Below are 21,714 nucleotides of genomic sequence, written 5' to 3'. Positions count from 1 at the left end.
AGCTGCGAACTGTTGCTCAACCACAACGTAAAACGTGGACACGTCGTCACGTTACAGCTCCTCTACTCTACGGTATATTTAACGGGACAACAACACCCGCCTTAGATGTTATATACACAGACTCCTGTATAGAGTAAACTCAATGAGACAATGTGACCCCCCTCTACTCTGCTCGCTACCTGCTCCTCAGGTGTCAACACGCAGCCAGCTGAGGAGCGTCACGTGACGTGTGACGTGTACTAGCAGCATGGCGGCGCTGAGCTGGAGCTGAGGCTGCACTGACACCACCGATAGTAGCTCTGTCGTTAGCTTCCCGTGTGTCACCTGCTGACTCGCAGGGGCCAGGCCGAGGATGAGGGCCTGAGAGAGAGGAGGAAGAGGAGGTGAGAAGACCGAGAGATGCAGCAGCAACAACCACTAACACCACCACTAGCACCGCAGCAGCAGCAGCAGCAGTACAACCATCAGTTCAAGGCAGAGAACAGTAAAACCAAGAGCATGTTTCTGTCCCGGGCGCTGGAGAAGATCCTCTCGGATAAGGAGGTGAAGAGGAGCCAGAACAGCCAGCTCCGTAAAGCCTGCCAGGTGGCACTAGGTGAGCGGTTGCTATGTGTGTTGCTATGGTTTTAACGGTTCAATCAGTCATATCTGGTTTGTTTGAGAGAGAGCTAGCCTCTTTAGCTTAGCATCATGAGTGGCCTTCACCGTCTGCTCAGCTGTTCCGTTAACAGGCGGACACGTTAGCTGACTGTGAGTATGTGTGGGCATCACTTTCACATCTTATTGTTCTAACTGAGCCTTCAAAGCACCGTCACCACTGACGACACTGTCGGCAGGTAAACAAGCGAACAGGTAGCAGAGTCGTTAGCTGGCTAGCTGTGGCTTAGCTTAGCTTAGCTAAACAGACCAATCCCAGTGTTGTACGTAGCACACTGACAGCCAGACACACACACAGACACAGGAGGCTACCTAACTCCAGGATACTCTGACCATCTTTTCCGTTCAACACCATCCTGGATAGAGTTACACACACACACACACCCACACACACACACACCTACACACACACACACACACACCTGGCTCCTCTCTTTACTGACTGGATGTTTATATTATAGCATCTGTGTGTGTGCACCCAGCTCCCTGTCATATATGAGACACATCGTGTTGGTATAGAGGCTTTAAAGTCTACTGATCACATACCACCAGTTGGTATTTGAGGGTGCTTTTCCATTCAACAATATCCTGGATAGAGTTACACACACACACACACACACACACACACACCTGGCTCCTCTCTTCACTGACTGGATGTTTATGTTATACCATCTGTGTGCACCCAGCTGCCTGTCACATATGAGAGACATCTAGTTGGTATAGAGGCTTTAAAGTCTACTGATCACATACCACCACCACCAGTTGGTATTTGTTGTTTTTGCTCAGTGGCTTTGTGTTGGTGTCAGAAGATGAATGAGAAATTCATTATTACGGTATAGTTTACACAGTAAGGTGAAGGGCCACAGGACTGACTGCAAATGCAAATGAGTGTGAGAGGTGGGCAAACAGGTCGGTGTGCTTCAGCTGCTCTCTGTGTGCTCCCTGCCCCTCAGCGACTCTCTCTCATTATTCATGATAGCAGCAGAACACAACACTCCTGTTAGACTCCTCACACTACCAATGTAGGCTGTTTATTTAGTGTCCCATGGTCGTACTGACTGACTGACTGACTGACTGACTGTTCTTCAAGCTTCATCTCAACCTTCCCGATGCTCTTCTGATCAAATATCAAAGTTGTTGTGCTGTGGATTGCAGGCGTTTGCATCCGCTGCCTCTGTGATTAAATAGTGTGGAAAGAGAGATTAGTGATTAATGGCTGTTTTTAAGTGAAACACTAGAGCTTAGCCTGGTGACTAACTGGAGTGTATTATTAATACCTTCTACGTTTAGGTCCAGCACTAGTTTATTATACACCATGGAGAAAAGACACATTTTTATTACATGAAATGACAGGTCATACATTCCTGGTAGTTACTTGAAATATATATCAACGCTAGGATGGTGATTGTGACATTTGTGGTGAATATTGCTCAAGCTGAGTTCCTCCTTGTAGCCCAGTGAGTGTGTAAGAGTCGAGTTTAGTGGCATTGGATATAGTTTGATTTGGTTGGTCACATCTGGCTGGAGTTAACTCCATTATTCACTGTTCAAGGCTGCAACACTGGGTAGATGAGTAGTGTGTGTGTGTATAGCTTGTGACAGATCAGTGTGGGATAAAAAGTCTGAAGAAATGGAAATTGATTTCGGAAGAAAAGCTTAGATAGTAGAACAGATGGGAATAAGAGTGAGACTAAAAATCTGAAGGAGGCTGTTCAGTTGAACCAAACGTGATTACTAGCAGTATAACATGGGGTCTCAGATTAAATTAGTATACTAGTGACCAGAAACATCACTCGTCTACCAAATAAAATGCAAGGAAATAAAACACGTCAGATTGGTGATTAATTTAATTTATTTGCACGCACATAAAACCGCACAAAATCCAGTCAATGAAAAAACAACCAAAAAACAAAATGTGTCAGGAGAGGTCAAGAAACCACAGGCTTATACGAAGGACCTCCCCCCCAACCCCAGGAGAAAAAACACCACAACAAAAAAGGAAGAAAGAACGAAACTAACATAATGTTAAAAAATACAATAAAAGTTAAACAACAAGAAGCACACAAAATGAGCAGAAAAACTAACAAAACAGTGGAAAACAATCCAATCTAGACAATGAAATACATTAAAAAACAGTACAGAGAAAAAGAAAAAAAGAAAATATATCCAAACATATCTAAATATAATTAGACATCATGAATTAAATGTGATGATAATTTCCTTTTAAAATTTTTGAAGGATAACGAGCTCTTGATAACATATACATATATACACATATACATATACTTCCTTTATCATTATACGGTATATTATTTGTAAAGACACTATTATTTTATTTTATTTTTTTGCTACTTAACTTACTGTTTTCTTCATTGAGCTTCCCAGCTAAAGTATTAAACACGATTGTACTTGTGTAACCGGTGTGACAATAAACATCTTGAATCTTTAATCTTGAATCTTGAATATATTTTGGTGTTCCATAATTGTACACCACGATACACACGATTGGCCCAGTAACCCCCAGGTCTAGAGTCAAATCGTGACTCACTGATGTGAGCTGAAAGGATCAAAGTTCAGAATTCAATAACATGTAATCTCCTGTGTCTCCTTCCATAGATGAAATCAAGGCAGAGCTTGAAAAACAAAAGTAAGTATAGTTAAACACACAGTTTTCTCCTGAATGAATGAATGAATGAGTTAATGAATGAATGCATGAATGAACGAATGAATGAATGAGTGAATGGATGCACAGCACAAAGTTTGGTTTTCTTGTGACGTGAGTCAAGAAGTGGAAGTAAGGTTTGCCCTGAAGCAGGTAAGGGATAATGTAAAGCGAGCCAGTCATTGCTGTGAAAGCATCCCCAACAGGGCGATGCTGCACCCCAACACAAAGCGGAGGGGTCTCTCATCACCCTAAAGGAGATTCTTTCACAACAATGACCTGCTAGCTGTACATTATCCCGCTTATTACACGGCTACTTACTGAAGAAATCAATATTTTGACACAAAAAACGGTCCGCCAGATTCCGACATCAGAGCTGCGCCCATAGCAACGGTATGTTATACATAGCACGGTCTGTAATACAGAAATTACAGACCGCAGAACGCCTTGATTGACCAATCAGAATCGAGTATTCAACACAGCCGTGTAATAATCTGCAGTAAACCCCAGCTGCTCACTGTGATTTGAAACTGAGGTGGTTTGCTGCTTTTATCGGTGCTACTTTGGAGTATATCAGCAGCACTTCAGACAGCCTTCAGGTTATATATCTGCTCTACCATGATGCTTTCCTGAGGTTTAAATGTAAAGCTTAATGCTCCATGAAAATATAAATGTACAGTAAAATATTTTACACAGCAGCACTTGTGATGATCTGCCGTTAGGTTTCATTGGGCCTGTGTTTGTAGTTGACCCAGCTGTTTGCTCTCCTCACCCTGCAGAGATGGAACCGTGGTCCCACCCAGAGCCAACTACATCGAGGCTGACAAATACGTGCTGCCCTTCGAGTTGGCCTGTCAGTCAAAGTCCCCCCGGATAGTTAGCACCTCTTTGGACTGTCTGCAGGTTAGTATTCACTGACACACCCTCATCCACACCCACACACACACACGCAGGCATGTGTACACATGAATACAGTTAAATAAACTCAACATCTTCTGTTTCTTTCATGACTCTTTCGCTTTCTCACACAAGGTATTATTTACCCACGCTGTGGTGGTGGCAGGGGCGGCGAAATCTTGTTCCACCTGTTTCACATATCTGCCGTGCACCTGGAACAATGGCTCTGCATTACACACACACCAACTCAGACTTACAAAGAGACTCTGTTTTACATTATGTACATGTTATGGGTTTTATTTAATTTTTATACCCATCACTGCCTGGTTTCACTTGTCTCGTCATGATTAAACCATGAAAAGCACCTTTTTTAAGTTTGTTTATAAAGGTGTTGTATCAATATAGTTTATTATTATTGTGGTTATTACAATTTAATAACAATAATAATAATTATTATATTGCTGCATTATGGGAAATGCAGGATCCAGTGTTTTGGGACGTGACCTATACTTGAAACTAAAAGTCAGGATATGTGAATCTGCGCCTTCGAAGGTTGACAATTCCTTTTTGAATCTGGAAAGTCCCTCAACTTCATAGAAGTGTAATACTAAATCCCCGTAGTGTCCTTAAACACATGCTTAGTAACGCTTGAGGACTCACATAAATGAACCCTAAATTTCTCCGTACACCTCAATACAAACGCAAAGCCACAAGCGTTAAGTGAATAATGTGCATCACATCCCATAAAAATAACTTTAATAACACCCTAAATAATAAGAGCCCAAACTACTCAGAGAATTACACCCGCTGCCCTAACCTGTGCACCGTTTGTCCCCCGTAGAAGCTGATCGCGTACGGCCACATCACAGGGAACGCTCCGGACAGCAGAACCCCGGGCAAGAGGCTGATCGACCGGCTGATGGAAGTCGTCTGCAACTGCTTCCAAGGCCCGCAGACCGACGAGGGAGTCCAGCTGCAGATCATCAAGGTAAATCCAGCGCCTCTCCGCACATCTGGCAGCCTTCAGATCCTCCAGCTGTCAGTGTTGTTGTTTATTAGAAACCCAATCAGGTCAAACAGTCGGGACTGAGAAACGGAAAATCTGTTAATGAATCTAAAGAGCAGCAATGATTAATGATTTATTTTCTTTCTGAACAGGTTTCACACTAGTACTTTTTTTTTTAAAGTGTCCAATATCTATTATATTCATATTTGGATTTGTGAGAAAGGATCAATATACCATTGACCATGTAATACATCTTAATTAATGGACACTTTAACAGTGTTTCTCAGACTTTTTCTAACATTTATTCACATTTCCTGGTCTCTTCTTTGACTTGACAACCTGCCCTGTGTTTGTGTAGTAGGTGTGAGTCATAACCTACTGAAGTTTCCTCTCGGTGAATGAAATACACATCCTGGTTGTGTGGAAAGGGCAAAGTCTCTCCTGCTGTTGGAAGCACTAAGTTTTATCACTGTTGACAAAAGATTTATAGCAGATTATTAACATCAGTTCATCTAACATTCACCGCTGAAGGAGACCTGAATGTCAGGGCAGTTTACTTAAACTCACTAATACAGACTTCGACATGAAATTATATATATTTTTATATTTTTCCAATAGATTTTAGATTTGAAAATCATCTTTTGAGTATCATCAAAGTTGAATTTGTCACCAAACATGCAGTAGCAGAGTATGAATACTATACTTCTGTGGCTTTAGTGCACCACATATAGGGAAGTGGAGCGGTGACTCAGCAGGTGCAGCAGCAGCATCTTCTGAACAAGACATCCTGTCTAATAAACTCTGACTTCCTCCTCTCTTCTTCCGTCCAGGCCCTGCTGACGGCGGTGACCTCCCCTCACATAGAGATTCACGAAGGCACGGTGCTCCTCACCGTCAGAACCTGCTACAACATCTACCTGGCCAGCCGCAACCTCATCAACCAGACCACCGCTAAAGCCACGCTCACACAGATGCTCAACGTTATCTTCACACGCATGGAGAACCAGGCTGTTAGTACATTCAACAGTGTTACTCTTTCCATACAACTGAAAACATGGGGACATTGTTGATTTCTCCTCCGCACTCTCTTTTCAATTACATTGAATGGCCAAAAGGGACTTCAGGTCATTTGGATTTCTGATTAAAGTGATTACAAAAAAAATAAAATTTCTGTTAAGCAATATACTAAATGAACATCTGCAAAACAAAGCGACTTCTAGGCTGCACAAAAGCAACAGCATGAGGAGGAAAGCCAGGTGCTGATTATGGCTACTGCTGTGGATGTGACTGTAACTGGCTGGCTAGTCTTTACACCACCTAATGCCCGGTTCAGACTACACGATATCAGCCCGGTTGTAGCCCGACACAGCCGTTGTAGGGTGTCGACTCGGATCGGGAACGATAAATGAGTGTTAAAATCGATCGTTTTATCTCATGTAGTGTGTCATAGTACATGACAACCGACGCCGCCTCTGGGACGTCTCACGACATCCCGACAGAAAGTCTAGCAGGTTTTATTTTTAATTTTTATTTGCTTTCCATTACGTGTTCCGGCATGGCCATGAAGCACAGATGTGCACAGCTGTAAACAGAAGCACATGGCTACTTATTATGCAGAATGATGTCATCGGACCTTCCCAGCCAACTGCTGCCAGACCTGGCAGAAGGATATTGAATCTAGGTTAGTTAGTGGAGACTTCTTTAAAGTTACAACCTCAAAGACCTCTGTTTCATTCTTTTTGGAAGCACCATTGGCGATAAGCAGTAATTGTTGGATCTCACCTCTCAGAGAGCGCCGCTTGTGATTTTTCCCGGGAATGCAAGTGGGCCATAGGCTTAATCACCATTGTGTTTCCTCATTCAGAGATAGTGACTTAACAGACATTTATTTAAATTAAAATCCTTGAGATTTTTAATTTAATTGAAATATTGTGGAATCACAGGTTCATCGCTGGTTTTTGATGTGAATCAGCCAGTCGGACTTTAGGAATAACCTGTATAAAGTTCTTCCAAATTCCCTTGTATAAACCAGTTCCTCTACATGGCTCCTCTTCTCCTTCCACAGGCTCTGGAGGCTCAGGAGCAGGAGAAGGACCGGCTCCGTCTACCCCAGCAGAACCCGTCCCCGGTCCCAGGTAATCGGAGGTCCGGCTCCCCCCGGTCTGACCGGACGCCTACTCCGGAGCCCCAGAGCTCCCCGTCCCCGGCAGCCAGTTCTCCAGACCTCACTACCACCAACGAGACCAGCTCCACTCCCCCACCGCCAGCCCCTGACCTGGACCCGGGCCAGGACCAGGACATGGACCAAGCGCCCGACAAACCGTCAATCAACGGAGAACCTGAGGGCGGCGACGCTCCGATGAATGGAGGAGGAGAACAGATCACACCATCGAGAGGTACGTTTCAACTTGAGTCCCCAGCTTTCACTTTAAATTCTAAGTCTCTTTGTTTGTTTTTCCTCTAACTGAAGTCTGAAGTGTAACAGTGGATTGTGCAGTTAGCTTCTTTAGTCTTCATGACTCTTCATACTCGTTATTTGATGACATCAGATTCCGTTTTTGAAGATGAAGGTGATGGTGTAGAGACACCTCCTACAGCAGCTGAGGAAGTGGACAAACCAGAGTCAGGGGCGACTGAAGAAGAGGGAGAGCAGCAGCCAACACAGATACACATCGGAACAGGTCAGAACTTACTCATCTACGCTAGTTTTCTTTATGTCTTCTGTCTCTTTTGTTCTGATAAATGTCGATACACTTGTCGGCGGGGTCACGATCATGACCTGAAAACATCCATTCTGATCTCTCCTCCAGGAGGTGAGCAGACAGAAGTGGCTCCCCCCAGAGTCAGAACGGAGGGTCAGCAGATGAACGGCATCATCGAGGACCGCTCTTCTGTTTCCTCCACAGACATGCTGGTGAGCAGTGATAATCGGTTTGTTTATTTGTCAGGTGTGTGCTGAGGGAAAACATATATGAAACTAGAACAGTGCCCTCAGTAGAGTGCAGATCTCACTGTACTACGAAGCAGGATTTGTGGTTAGCGAGGTAACTTCAGGGTTAAACCTTCATGGTTTTCAGTCCTACAAAGGCGGATCACTTCTTACTGGGGTAGATCACCATGGTAACTTATGCTGAACAGCTAACCTGCTCCGGAGCAGGTTATGTTCCAGATAAGAGATCAACTCGTATAAAAGCTCCTCCTACTGACCAATCAAAGGCAGGTTGAAGAGAGAGAGGAGTTCAGTAAATATGATTGGAATGTGGAAAGTAATGAAATGCGTTGCTGATACCAGAATGTGATAAGTAAAAGTCAAATGAGACACTTTTGAAGGGAGCATGTTTACTCTGTTGGTAAGACGCAAACCTCAGGTCCTTTGGACACATCTGGAGCTCTGCCACTAACCTCAATCAATATGGAAGTGTACCGACACAGTTTATAGGGATAGACACATTGTTATTGACTGTCTCCGTCTGTCTCAGGATGCTGAGGCCCTGCAGGGACCCCACGGCGCCGCCCGATTCTCTCACATCCTGCAGAAAGATGCCTTTCTGGTGTTCCGCTCTTTGTGCAAACTTTCCATGAAGCCTCTGGCTGAAGGACCTCCAGACCCAAAGTGAGTGCTCTGCTCCATATGGCCTCTAAATGCACGATAACTTGCACAACCACTTCTCTTTAAGTCTTACCTTATCTCAGCCGACCACATTTTTCTTTTTGACATCTCACCATGAAAATATTTTAAAAATTTCTTCTTGTAGCATCCTGATCTAGAATCATTTCATATGATGATGGTAACATGGTACATGCGTCCTAAATCATAAACACTCTGAAAACCTTCTTTGACACACTTTTGGTCTTTTACATGGCAACAGTTTGCCAAAAAAAATATCGAAATACCTTTGGCTTAGACACAAAGCTTTACCTCAGTCTCCACAGGTCAGCTTGCCCTTTTCCATCCCGGTGTGGCGCTGTCGTCTCCAGTTACTGTAACATTAGACCCCGAGCCAGTCAGTGTGAATAGGCCAGAGTAAACTGAGCTCACAAACAAGTCAGTCTGGCCTACATTAAATAAATACCAGGATGGAACACCATTATACCCAAGTATCTTGTGTTTCCTTCAACTTAGAGGAAACTCTAACACTATTTATTGACGGCACATCTCTGTCTACTGAGCATGTTGCTGTATATGCCTCTTCAGTGTTTACTCCCTTTATATGTACACTGATGCCCATACAATCCCTCTCCTCTGCAGGTCCCATGAGTTGCGGTCCAAGATTGTCTCCCTGCAGCTGCTGCTCTCCGTGCTACAAGGCGCCGGGCCCGTGTTTCGCACTCACGAGATGTTCGTCAACGCCATCAAACAGTATCTGTGTGTGGCGCTGTCCAAAAATGGCGTCTCCTCCGTACCTGAGGTCTTTGAGCTTTCATTGGCGATCTTCCTCACATTGCTCTCTCACTTCAAGGTCCACCTGAAGATGCAGATTGAGGTACAGACATAGAGCAACAGGAACACACTGTGTCATCTGTGCTGACTTTGTTTGCGTGGCATACCTTTTTAGACTGAAGAGAGAAATGTACCTGTTATACTTTTAAAATTTTTATTAGAACATTGATGTTGGGTGCAGCTTGTTTGGTTTTAAAGAGTCACGCTAACACACTGTCGCCTCAGGTGTTTTTCCGGGAGATTTTTCTGACCATCCTGGAGACGTCGACCAGCTCCTTTGAGCACAAATGGATGGTAATCCAGACTCTAACACGCATCTGTGCAGGTACAAATCCACTGTCACAATCTTTTCTCGACTAAAAACTAGAAAATACACATACAGTACAGCCTTCCAGACATGAAATACATCAAGATGTTAAAGGTGCTCCAAACAAACGGGTTGATATAGGTCCTTAATTTCTCTCCCCATCAGATGCCCAGTGCGTGGTTGACATCTACGTGAACTATGACTGTGACTTGAATGCAGCCAACATCTTTGAGCGCCTTGTCAACGACCTGTCTAAGATCGCTCAGGGTAGGAGTGGCCAGGAGCTGGGGATGACTCCTCTGCAGGTATACGTACACTCTCTGTTGCATATTGTAAGGATCAACACCATGATTGATTGGTTATGTTTCTGGTCAGGGACAGACAATAACTCCTCAATGTTTCATGTTATATTTTACATTCTAGATATTAAGTTGTTCACTACACATATCTCTAAAATTATAAGGGCCTAGTTGTAATGTCGTGATGCAGGAGCTTTCATGTTTTGTGTGTAACACCTCTTAACATCCACAGGAGCTGAGTCTACGTAAAAAGGGTTTGGAGTGTCTGGTGTCCATCCTCAAATGTATGGTGGAGTGGAGCAAAGACATGTATGTCAATCCAAACCTTCAAGCTAACCTTGGTAAGTGTGTAGAGTACTGTAAATATGTGAACAATGCACAGGAGAGGGTTGGGAGTTGGGGGTCTAAAGATATACTTATTGTGTGTGTGATGTATTGGCAGGCCAGGAGCATCCATCTGACAGTGAGGGAGGAGAGCTGAAGCTCCCAGATCCGCTGGCAGGACGTCGAGACAGCATCAGTTCACTAGACTCCACCGTCTCCTCCAGCGTGGCGGCTTCCCAGGCGGACCATCCGGAGCAGTACGAGGTTATCAAACAGCAGAAGGACATCATCGAGCACGGCATTGAACTGTGAGCCCCTTTTTCCTCAACCTGGTTAGGATTATTAGGACCAGCCTTTATCAATGCAGCAGTCCGACAGAGTGTGGAATAGTTTCACATATATACCTTTTTGTTCTTGTTTTAGAAAACATGAACATTAAATGTTTCCTCTGTTCTCTCCCCAGTTTCAACAAGAAGCCAAAACGAGGTATCCAGTACCTGCAGGACCAGGGCATGCTGGGTTCTGTAGCCGAGGACATCGCCCAGTTCCTGCACCAGGAGGACAGACTGGACACTGTGAGGGATTAAACAAACTTAAATTCAAGCAACAAAATGTATTCAAGTTAGTAATCCCCTGACCCCCTTTACTTCTGCGTCCACAGACCCAGGTGGGAGAGTACTTGGGCGAGAACATCAAGTTCAACAAAGAAGTGATGTACTGCTACGTGGACCAGTTGGACTTTTGCGGGCGGGACTTTGTCTCTGCACTCAGAGCGTTCCTGGAAGGCTTCAGGCTGCCCGGTGAGGCCCAGAAGATCGACAGGCTGATGGAGAAGTTCGCTGCTCGATACTTGGAGTGCAACCAGGGGTAAGGCCCACCTTAGATTGATTAGACCTATTAAATGGTGCTTGTCAAAAGTCTCCGTTTGATCAAAAACAAACTACTAACTGTTGCCCTGATATGTGTCCTGTTTTGCAGACAGACTCTGTTTGCCAGTGCAGACACTGCCTACGTGCTGGCCTACTCCATCATTATGCTCACCACAGACCTCCACAGTCCTCAGGTGAGCGCTGGGGATTGTTTTTATGTCCCGTCACTATCACCACCATGATCACCGCCATATGTGGGCCATCGTATCATCCAGGATGCAGCTGTGTCTCGTCTCCCTGTGGAATATTTGTTAAGGATCTGCAGCCCTTTCCTTAGGCTCTAAAGAGTCACATTGTGTTTGTTGTTATTTACTAAAAGATCACACCAAGGTTTTATACGGAGCCTCAGAAGGGACATGGAGGGGGAAAAAATGAAAGGTTGAGAAAAAAAAAAGATGTAGTTCTGTGGATCTCACAAAATGTTTTCATTTAAGGTCCCTATGACAGCTGCAGTAGCTTGGAAAGCCGCAACATGGGGCACTGAATTTGATGAATTTACTGTTTTATCAGACCACAAATGATACAAGAATTAGCAAGCTAGAGCACCCTTGGGTCCCTCTGCCTCATTCCCCACCGCTAGGAGACTACTTCGCTGGGAGGAGAGCGGGTAGCAACTCCAATTTATCCAGCGCAAACCCGCGCAAAAGTTTGCAGTCGGGACGGTCCGGGATCAGAAAAACTCTCTGTTGCTACAGCCTCTAACTGAATGTCCGTCTCCGCCAGAGCTGCCGCCCTTTGCTCCTCCTGGTGAAGTAACGTTAGCCTCCTAGTGGCGGGGTTTTATTTTGTAAATGGTAAATGGACTTGCATTTATATAGCACCACTCAAGTGCCACGGGTCGTCCACCAACCTTCCGATTGGTGGACGACCCGCTCTACCTCTAAGCCACAGCCGCCTGTCTCAAATTCTATGAACCTCTCCCCTGGTGTGTGTGCTCCATTGTTGTGGTTGTTTCCCACTGAGGAAGATAACTGTGGAAGTATTTTTTTGTTATATTGACTGAAATTGCAAAAGTTTAGCAAAAGTTTTGCAAGATCTCGCAATCTTTTTCTTTTTTTCAACCTTCGATTTTTTTTCTTCCCTCCATGTCCCTTCTGAGACTCCGTAGATTTATGCAGGCAAAATGTAAGAAAAGCAGCACTGCTAAAAAGTGTTTTTTGGCAAATGCATCATGTATTTTAAGGAGTTCAGATCAACAACAGCTCTATGTTAAAAAAAAAGCAAGGGGATGCTTTGGTAGGGGTGTGTTGTTCCAGCTACTGACGAGACGATGAATTACGATGCAGGAAGTCCAGTTAGAATAACAGATCCATGAGCCTGAACGCTTATCAGACACTAAAACACTGCACAGTAGTTTATAACACTCTGAGACAGGAGTTTACATCCAAGGTAAACAGTATGAAAGCAAACCGTAACCTGCCAGCGCTTGCGTGTACTGTATTTGATTCGGCACAGCAGCGTCTTGCCAGCAAAAGTCCAACAAGGTTCAATGTTTGGTTTTGCGTTGGCAGCAGGCCCGCATCTGTCTCAACGCTGCCGTCTACAAATTTGGCAAAAAAAGCTGCTGCAGCTGATTTATCACTGCTGACAGACCACTGTGACAGAGGAAACCGCATCTGAAATTTACAGTCTGGGAAAAGCAGGTGTATAATATGGCATACTGTGACACACACAGAGAATAAAGCCACGGGGAGAGTTGAGACAGAGAGAGACGATGAGACAATGTCAGACAATGAAAATACTTTATTGACAGCAGTAAATTAAAAGATGCACTATACTCCGTACAGCACCACAAGACAAAGGAGCTGCAGCAATAGTCTGTTTCCTTCAGTGGCCTTCTGCTTGAACATATTAGTTTCTAACTGATCCAGACCAGTGTGATATGACAGCCTAATTATTAAGTTGGCCTGTTGTATTTTTTATGTTTACAGATACAATCTAGTCAAAGGAGTTAAAAACCACAATCCCCCCACATTACACACTCTCTTTTGGCTCCACCGCTTTCCAGACATCAAAACAGCAAATCAGATGAACTGTGGATTTCCTCCTTTTTAATTAATCGCTCCGACTGCCCTTTCTCGATCTTCCTCATTTACGTAGGTGAAGAACAAGATGACAAAGGAGCAGTACATCAAGATGAATCGCGGAATCAACGACAGTAAGGACCTGCCCGAGGAGTATCTATCTTCCATATACGACGAGATCGCGGGCAAGAAGATCGCCATGAAGGAGAGCAAAGAGTTCTCAATCACCCCTAAGTCCACCAAGCAGGGTGAGTACCTGTCTCCTTTCATTCTGTCACTGAATTACTCACTGAAATAAAACAGTCCGTCACACACTGCATGCACGAATGAATGTCTCTCTTGGTTTGAAGTGAAAAATAGATTGCTGTACTCATTGATGGTTTTCATTAAGAATGTCATAACAACAAAGACTTTTATTTTTTACAATAAACGATCCTTTAATACAGATACACACAATTATTCCACAAGGCATGCTGCTGCAGGTTGTTTTACTTTACCAACATCCAAAACCAAATCAGGTCAACGTACAGCAAACTCCCAAATCATATTACACAACAAAATGATATATATGGAGCAGTGAGTTGCTGTAAAGCGCCCAGGGGAGCAACTTGGGGTTCAGTGTCTTGCTCAAGGACACTTGGAAATGTAGACAGTAGGAACCGGGGGTTGAAACGCCGACTTTGAGGCCAACCACTCGGCAACAAAACATTCACTGACTGCTGAAAAACTTCAGACGCATTTATGTCCTCCTCCCTCCAGGTGTAGCCAGTGAGAAGCAGCGGCGTCTGCTGTACAACATGGAGATGGAGCAGATGGCGAAGACTGCTAAAGCTCTGATGGAGGCTGTCAGCCACGCTCAGGCCCCCTTCTTCAGCGCTACACACCTGGAGCATGTCAGGCCTATGTTCAAGGTAATTCCTGATTAGATTGAACCAGATCTTTCAACAGTGGGATGCTTATTGTGACCAGAGTGGCAAACTGTTACACCCAACATAACATTAGAAATGTACACCTGTTGATGATTTGTGTGTGTCGTAGCTGGCGTGGACACCCTTGCTGGCAGCGTTCAGTGTGGGACTGCAGGACTGTGACGACCCAGAGGTGGCTTCACTGTGTCTGGAGGGCATCCGATGTGCCATCAGGATCGCCTGCATCTTCAACATGCAGGTCGGTTGATCTTTTACACACACACGTCAAGCCTTGTGTTTATATTATGTGTATTTTGAATTTATTCTCAACTGGTCACATGATCTGTCAGTTTTATTTTTTAATATTTGCTCAGTGCTCTCAGTGTTTACGACGGCATGAGACTGTGACTGTGTAGTAACTGGCCTTCCTGTCTGTAGTTGGAGAGAGACGCGTATGTCCAAGCCTTGGCCCGATTCACCCTGCTGACGGCTAGTTCCAGCATCACAGAGATGAAGCAGAAGAACATCGACACCATCAAGACCCTGATCACTGTGGCCCACACTGACGGAAACTACCTGGGCAACTCCTGGCATGAGGTGAGTCCCTGCTAACGGCATATATGAGCGATAGTAGCACAGAGAAAAATGGGATTGAAACTCAGAAATATTGTGAAGTATTATTTGTAAATATGATTATGAGATTAAAGATATTGATTTAGTTTGGAGTCATATTTTTTTCATATATGACCTAGATAGTTTTGTCGCTTATATTATTTGTCTATTAACATAAAGCTTCCACATAAAAAAAGCTTGTAAAACAGAATTGCATTTCGAAATCTCACCACTGAATATTTCAAAAGATCATAATTTATTCTTTGTGTCTGAAAACGGTGATGACGCTCCCTCCTAGGAGTAGTCCTCCTGAATATAGGAAGCATCATAAATAACTTTTAATGCTTTTAATCTTTGGTGAACTTTCAGGACAGATACCTAGATGCATGATAAACAGGGCCCTGGTAAATCATGTTCTCTCCACACAGGAAAATGCCTTGACCATTAGAGTTTAATAGTAAATGTGATAATTTATAATCACTGTTAATGATAACATTTTCATATAAACTGGATCAAAGCTATTCTGTATGGAAGCCCAGTAAAGTGTCCGCCAGTAAAAGAAAAAAATGAAGTCATTGTAATGGCAAACTAAATAATGACTCAAATAATGAGAAGCTTTCTCAAACTATTGACTTAATATCTCTACATAATAATGTGTTACTCAATATTTGAGATGGGATACTAACTCACTTTTTTGCAATTATAAGTCATTATTTTGAGAAAGTTTCATATTATTTTGGGATACTAAGTCATAATTTGGAGAACATTTCTCATTATAACAGATGAGGATCTTTTTTTAATATAATTTTGGCAGAAATGGGCTTCCATCGTTCACATCAGATTTGATCACAGCTGTTCTAAAATCAATCAAACATACAATGCAACCCCCCTAGAAGTTATCTGTGGTGCATGCTTTGTGTGTTGTAGATCTTGAGGTGCATCAGTCAGCTGGAGCTCGCCCAGTTGATCGGCACGGGGGTAAAGACGCGCTACATCTCGGGGGTGGTCCGGGACAAGGACACCAACATCAGGGGCTTACCCTCCGGCACAGAGGAGTTCATGCCCCTGGGCCTGGGTAAGACACACATGCACACACAACATGACCTCTACTCACAATTTAACCCCTAACTCTTATAATCATCGACTAAATGTGTCTCTATCTTGAGGATTCTCATCAAAACTACAAGTTATTGTTGTGCTTCTATAGTAATAGTTAAATTTTATTCACTGGATATCCAATATTAACTCTAAAGCAGCTACTATTTTATGGAAAACAATGGCTTTCTTAGTGAAAACAAGAGTCTTAATTACATACAACAGCACACGTACATTTCTGCATTAATACCCCTTTCTCTGTGTTTTTAAAAGTTTGTTATGTGTGTCTGATGCCTGACTGTATACATTAGCTTGCGTTAAATGTATTTGATGTTGCAGGTAACCTGGTGGGAAGTCAGGACAAGAGACAGATGGCTCACATCCAGGAGTCCGTAGGAGAGACCAGCTCTCAGAGTGTGGTGGTAGCTGTGGACAGGTGAGACAGTATGCCCTTAAAAGTACTCCCATACAGGACAGTAATAACATAATAAATTCATCTATATACAGCCATTTGTGATGAATGAAGGTTTCTGTCCCCTACAAAATACTAACGCTGCTTTTATATTTGCAGGATCTTCACTGGTTCCACCAGACTAGATGGAAATGCAATAGGTGAGTGCGGCGTACAGTACCTCTAGTTTGTGTACATCACAAAGAAAGAGGAAGTTACTCATCGTGTGTTGGTGTTTTAATTGTTTCTAGTGGACTTTGTGCGGTGGTTGTGTGCTGTGTCCATGGATGAGCTGGCCTCGGCTCACCAGCCCAGGATGTTCAGCTTGCAAAAGATTGTGGAAATCTCCTACTATAACATGAACCGCATCAGGCTGCAGTGGTCTCGAATTTGGCAGGTCATAGGAGACCACTTCAACAAGGTCAGTGGACTAAAAGGATTTGACTTTTAAAATGTGTTACCTGAAAGTATGAGCTACAGTCTCCTGTGTTTTAGTGAGGGGTGGGGAGGGATGGAGGCAGGCAGCAGCGGAATGACACCGTGTTCTTTTGGTGGCGCTCCCTGCTGCTCTGTGCACTTGGTTTTGTCCTGTAGCTGCCTCCTTGAGGACTCAGATTTATTACCGCTATAGGGACACAAGATTAATTATGTCTCTACACAGGCTGTGTGTCTGCACGACCTTGTCATCAGAATCGGAATCTTTATTTATTGCCAGGTGTATCAGGTATTCAATAGGAATTTTCTTTGGTTCTTTGGTGCAAATAAGCAGCAAAAAATAACAATAGAATAACTAAAACGTAAGAATAAAATATACAATACGAATATAAACAATCCCTTGCAAGTATTGCAAGTAAGATATAAACAAAAAACATTACCTGTCATTTATTTTAATGTACCAAGGTTTTCTCCTAAGATTGTACACACAAGTTAAATCCCCCACCCCAAAAAAGAGATTGCACTAAAACTGTCACTTTTATACCCTTAATTAGTCAGAGTGAATGTTGGACTTGCATTCACCAAGTGGCCAGAAACACACCTCTAAATGAATGCTAATGTTGCTTCATGTCTGCTGGATGAGTACATAAACGAATGTTTTCTAACGTTTGCCGTTATTACCTATATAAGGTGATAACATTAAGGCTCGTTTGAGATGAGCCAGGCCTGCGCAGAATCGATCACCGCCGATCACCGCGCAATGCATGCCGGTTAGATTTGTGTCCGACTTGATGCCGACTTAATCTGACGTCATGCACACGTGGGCAACGATAACCTCACGAGATCGAGGCGGCCGCAGTTTTTAGAGCCAGGCACCCCGCAGTTGCTCTCCACCGACTGCAAGACCAAAGGGCATGATGGGAAACGTCTGGCTGTCACCTGATCAAAGAGCTGACTGGCTCTTAGTTTTGACAACAGAGTTAGAAAATCCAAACTTTCTGTGTTTGTATTGTAATATTTAACACTAGATTGTATTAGTCTCGTGTTGTGCAATGAAGGTTTCATCTGTTAACAAACACATCTTGTGTGGTTGATAATAATAATTATTATAATAATGAAGGTTATCTATATATAACACTTATTAAAACGAGTGCTCATTATGTGCTTTACAAGGCGGACATAAAAATAATAAAGGATAGAATCCAATGCCAGACACACGCACATTTCCACATAGATTTACAAACAAATCTAAATAAATCCCAACATGGTCTGAAAACTACCAGTGGCCTACAGATCGGATCTAACAGGAAGTCACTTTTTTTGTGACTTCCTGTAAATTCAGTGAAGGCTGCTCGAAATAGCTAGAAACTGTCTGACTTGACCGCAGCTGCTGCCGCCTGATCTCGTCTACTTTCCAGGCGAGGCGCAGTTCATCTCCAACGAGCCGAATATGTCAGTGTTGTGTTTACAGCTTGCTGCGTTGCCCCCAAGTGGCCAAAAAAAAATCAATAAATGATTAATTAAATTAGAGTATAGGCTTACTGTACACATAATGACCAAACTGTCTTGGAAAGAAACAATGCATGGTGATTATTGTTAGTAAATCAGAGTAAATGTAATGCACAGCTGAGCTCCACTCATGACGGTTGTGTCTTCCTGTAGGTGGGCTGTAACCCCAATGAGGATGTGGCCATCTTTGCTGTGGATTCACTGAGGCAGCTCTCCATGAAGTTCTTGGAGAAAGGAGAGCTGGCCAATTTCCGCTTCCAGAAAGACTTCCTCAGGCCTTTTGAGCACATCATGAAGAAGAACAGGTAATATATTGTAATATAGCCGGATGGAATGGGAGACTCTACTTTCTCTTTGGCCTATGTATATTTATAGTAAAAAAAAAAACTACAGGGTCATGGAAGTAAGAATGATCTGGAATAGTGATGCACAAAATAACACCCCCACCTCCCCTCAGGTCCCCCACTATCAGAGACATGGTGATCAGGTGTGTGGCTCAGATGGTAAACTCCCAGGCGGCCAACATCCGTTCAGGCTGGAAGAACATCTTCTCAGTGTTTCACCAGGCGGCCTCCGACCACGACGAGACCATAGTGGAGCTGGCCTTCCAGACCACTGGACACATTGTCAGTGAGTATGACTGCGGCTTTTTTCCTCAAGCAAGCCATTTTGGCTCATTATAAAGAAACCAGTGACAGAGGTTGTGTTGTGTCAAACTGCTCAGCTGACAGTGAGACAGATCCACGGTCCTGCTTGAGCTTTTATAAGAACGTGAGAATTAATCACAGGAAAGGTCATATTTAGAATAAAGTTATGTTATCACTGTAGGGGAGCTGAAGAGAGGCATGGCACTTGGAAGTGCGTATAAATGTCACATCCTTTGGATTTTCTTATAAAAAAACAGTCCTTTACATAGAAATCAGTCAAAAGGCTGTTAAAGGCAACCGAGTCAGGAAAGGTTTTTAATTCATTCACACACTGGCAATACAAAGCGATTAATACTTTGGTATTTTTGTACCTTTTTAAGATCTCCTAAACCAACCAAATGATTCTTGATTTCTTATTTTCTGTCCCTCTCTCTATCACTCTTCCCTTAGTGAACACCTTCCAGCAGCACTTTGCAGCTGCTATTGATTCGTTCCAGGATGCAGTGAAGTGCCTGTCAGAGTTTGTCTGCAACGCAGCTTTTCCTGACACCAGCATGGAGGCCATCAGACTCATACGACACTGCGCTAAATACGTCTCAGAAAGACCACAGGTGAGCTGTGACCATACTGGTTCCAATAAAATGGCAATTGTGTGATAAGATAATGGCATTTATCTATCATTTGCAAACAGCACTAATGTGGTTTCTTCAAAAACTAATGATGTAATATTACACTTTGATGTGTCCCCCCATCCAGGCCCTGAGGGAATACACCAGTGATGACATGAATGTTGCCCCCGGTGATCGGGTGTGGGTTCGTGGCTGGTTTCCCATTCTGTTTGAGCTCTCTTGTATCATCAACCGCTGCAAGCTGGATGTCCGGACCAGGTAGAAAAAACAGTTCAGCATGGAGTGCAGCTCAAACTCTCACTTCACTGTGGTGACTAAACCCCCACACCACTTAGCACTAGCTACACTTTTCAGCTACAGGGATGTGTCCTCCATGTCTACCCTTGTGCTTTACCTGCCCCGATTTGTTGCAAAGACAAAACAAGGAAGAAAGAAATATACTAAAATGAACTAGATGGCATATAAAACAACAACAACAAAGTGCTATGCATGAAATTGAAATATGACGAAATTAACGAGTGAGACTTGGTTTTACACAATAACAAACAGACGAGAACCAAAAGGTAGAAAAAGGTTTTATTTCTCTGTAGGGTCCTTTCCATAATGTTGTCCAAAAAATCCTGAAGTTACCCTTTAAGTCAGTACAGTGGAAAGAAGCAGGATAGCAGCCTCTCACTCATGTTGTAGTGCTTGTGATCCCATACTGTGTGCCCTCTTTGTTCTTGCTGGTTGCAGAGCTGTGAAGCAACAACGATTTGTCTTTTGTTTCTGACAGAGGTCTCACGGTCATGTTCGAGATCATGAAGAGCTACGGTCTCACCTTCGAGAAGCATTGGTGGCACGACCTCTTCAGAATCGTCTTCCGCATCTTTGACAACATGAAGCTCCCTGAGCAGCAGACAGAGGTCAGAGGTCACTGGTAGCAGGCTGTCAAGTCCCACGGTTCTTTATGTTTTTGACAAGCCACTTAAATATCTGAAGGATTTCCTCTTTTGTGATTTGGAGAGCCAGAATACCTTAAACTGTTAATAATAGTGTATGTACACATACATCTGCTAACGTCTTGTCTCTCGTTTGCCCTCCAGAAAACCGAGTGGATGACGACGACATGTAACCACGCTCTGTATGCCATCTGTGACGTGTTCACTCAGTTTTATGAGCCGCTCAGTGAAATCCTGCTGGCGGACATTTTCACGCAGCTGCAGTGGTGTGTCAGGCAAGGTGGGTGTTCAATGTCATGTGGACAGGTAAAGCAGAAAACACTCGTAATACTCCTGTCCACACAAAGAGCAAATAATGCTCATAAGGCAGAGAGGTACGCCCACACTAATCTATGTTAAATTAAACAAACTAGATGTTTTGGCGCTGTGCTGAAAAGCTAGCTTGTATTTAGGGACACCGGTAAGGGACTATACAAAAATGACTGGGGGGAACATATGTTTCACAAAAAAAAACCTGCCTCAATTTGCTTCACCATTAGTAACTAACTAAAAGCACATACATCATTTAAGATGGTTTACTCTTATTAAAAGAGACATAACTGCCCCCCCCCATTGGTTTGTGGACTACCGTTTTGAAGCCTCTAGTTTGGCATCTTGGCGTTTTGGAGCCAGAAGTGACCATATTTGGACGAGACGGTGCAGCTAGAGAAGAGTGAGGCCCGGGCCAAGTACTGTTAGCATAGCAAACGCTAAGTCACCAGCTAACGCAAGTGCTAATTAGCTAGCTTGGTTAACAATATGCATCCATAATATATGTTGATTGTGATATTAATTGTGAATGCTTAATTTGGAAAAACAGTCTTAAAACAGATGAACATTTTTCTATCCTGATTGACAGGTTGCCATGGTAGCGACTTGTCAGTCACAAGGTAGCCACGCCC

At 43.5% G+C, this 21,714-nt stretch overlaps 1 protein-coding gene across 2 annotated transcripts in view; it reads left to right on the top strand.

The window, feature by feature from the left end:
• Positions 1 to 87: 87 nt before the first annotated feature.
• Positions 88 to 21,714, top strand: part of arfgef2 (ADP-ribosylation factor guanine nucleotide-exchange factor 2 (brefeldin A-inhibited)) — a 29,914-nt gene continuing 8,287 nt past the window's right edge. Inside the window, exons 1-31 of one of the 2 annotated variants that reach the window (XM_037773099.1) lie at positions 88 to 595; positions 3,274 to 3,304; positions 4,099 to 4,222; positions 5,058 to 5,204; positions 6,053 to 6,232; positions 7,288 to 7,618; positions 7,772 to 7,903; positions 8,033 to 8,136; positions 8,702 to 8,835; positions 9,472 to 9,706; positions 9,889 to 9,988; positions 10,136 to 10,275; positions 10,502 to 10,610; positions 10,712 to 10,901; positions 11,057 to 11,168; positions 11,255 to 11,460; positions 11,572 to 11,656; positions 13,623 to 13,794; positions 14,306 to 14,457; positions 14,585 to 14,713; positions 14,893 to 15,051; positions 15,994 to 16,141; positions 16,501 to 16,597; positions 16,733 to 16,773; positions 16,864 to 17,033; positions 18,710 to 18,861; positions 19,014 to 19,186; positions 19,654 to 19,814; positions 19,960 to 20,090; positions 20,608 to 20,737; positions 20,918 to 21,053. In XM_037773099.1, the coding sequence (XP_037629027.1) occupies positions 400 to 595; positions 3,274 to 3,304; positions 4,099 to 4,222; positions 5,058 to 5,204; positions 6,053 to 6,232; positions 7,288 to 7,618; positions 7,772 to 7,903; positions 8,033 to 8,136; positions 8,702 to 8,835; positions 9,472 to 9,706; positions 9,889 to 9,988; positions 10,136 to 10,275; positions 10,502 to 10,610; positions 10,712 to 10,901; positions 11,057 to 11,168; positions 11,255 to 11,460; positions 11,572 to 11,656; positions 13,623 to 13,794; positions 14,306 to 14,457; positions 14,585 to 14,713; positions 14,893 to 15,051; positions 15,994 to 16,141; positions 16,501 to 16,597; positions 16,733 to 16,773; positions 16,864 to 17,033; positions 18,710 to 18,861; positions 19,014 to 19,186; positions 19,654 to 19,814; positions 19,960 to 20,090; positions 20,608 to 20,737; positions 20,918 to 21,053 (4,507 nt within the window). In that variant the 5' untranslated portion in view covers positions 88 to 399. Of the gene's footprint in view, positions 596 to 634; positions 751 to 3,273; positions 3,305 to 4,098; positions 4,223 to 5,057; positions 5,205 to 6,052; positions 6,233 to 7,287; positions 7,619 to 7,771; positions 7,904 to 8,032; positions 8,137 to 8,701; positions 8,836 to 9,471; positions 9,707 to 9,888; positions 9,989 to 10,135; positions 10,276 to 10,501; positions 10,611 to 10,711; positions 10,902 to 11,056; positions 11,169 to 11,254; positions 11,461 to 11,571; positions 11,657 to 13,622; positions 13,795 to 14,305; positions 14,458 to 14,584; positions 14,714 to 14,892; positions 15,052 to 15,993; positions 16,142 to 16,500; positions 16,598 to 16,732; positions 16,774 to 16,863; positions 17,034 to 18,709; positions 18,862 to 19,013; positions 19,187 to 19,653; positions 19,815 to 19,959; positions 20,091 to 20,607; positions 20,738 to 20,917; positions 21,054 to 21,714 lie in introns of those variants that run through there. The other variant, XM_037773100.1, reaches the window with a different exon arrangement.

The sequence above is a fragment of the Sebastes umbrosus genome, chromosome 6 (genome assembly GCF_015220745.1).
Source record: "Sebastes umbrosus isolate fSebUmb1 chromosome 6, fSebUmb1.pri, whole genome shotgun sequence".
In the NCBI taxonomy this organism is placed as follows: domain Eukaryota; kingdom Metazoa; phylum Chordata; class Actinopteri; order Perciformes; family Sebastidae; genus Sebastes; species Sebastes umbrosus.
Note: the sequence above shows the minus strand (reverse complement) of the source record. Positions and strands in the feature narration are given on the sequence as shown.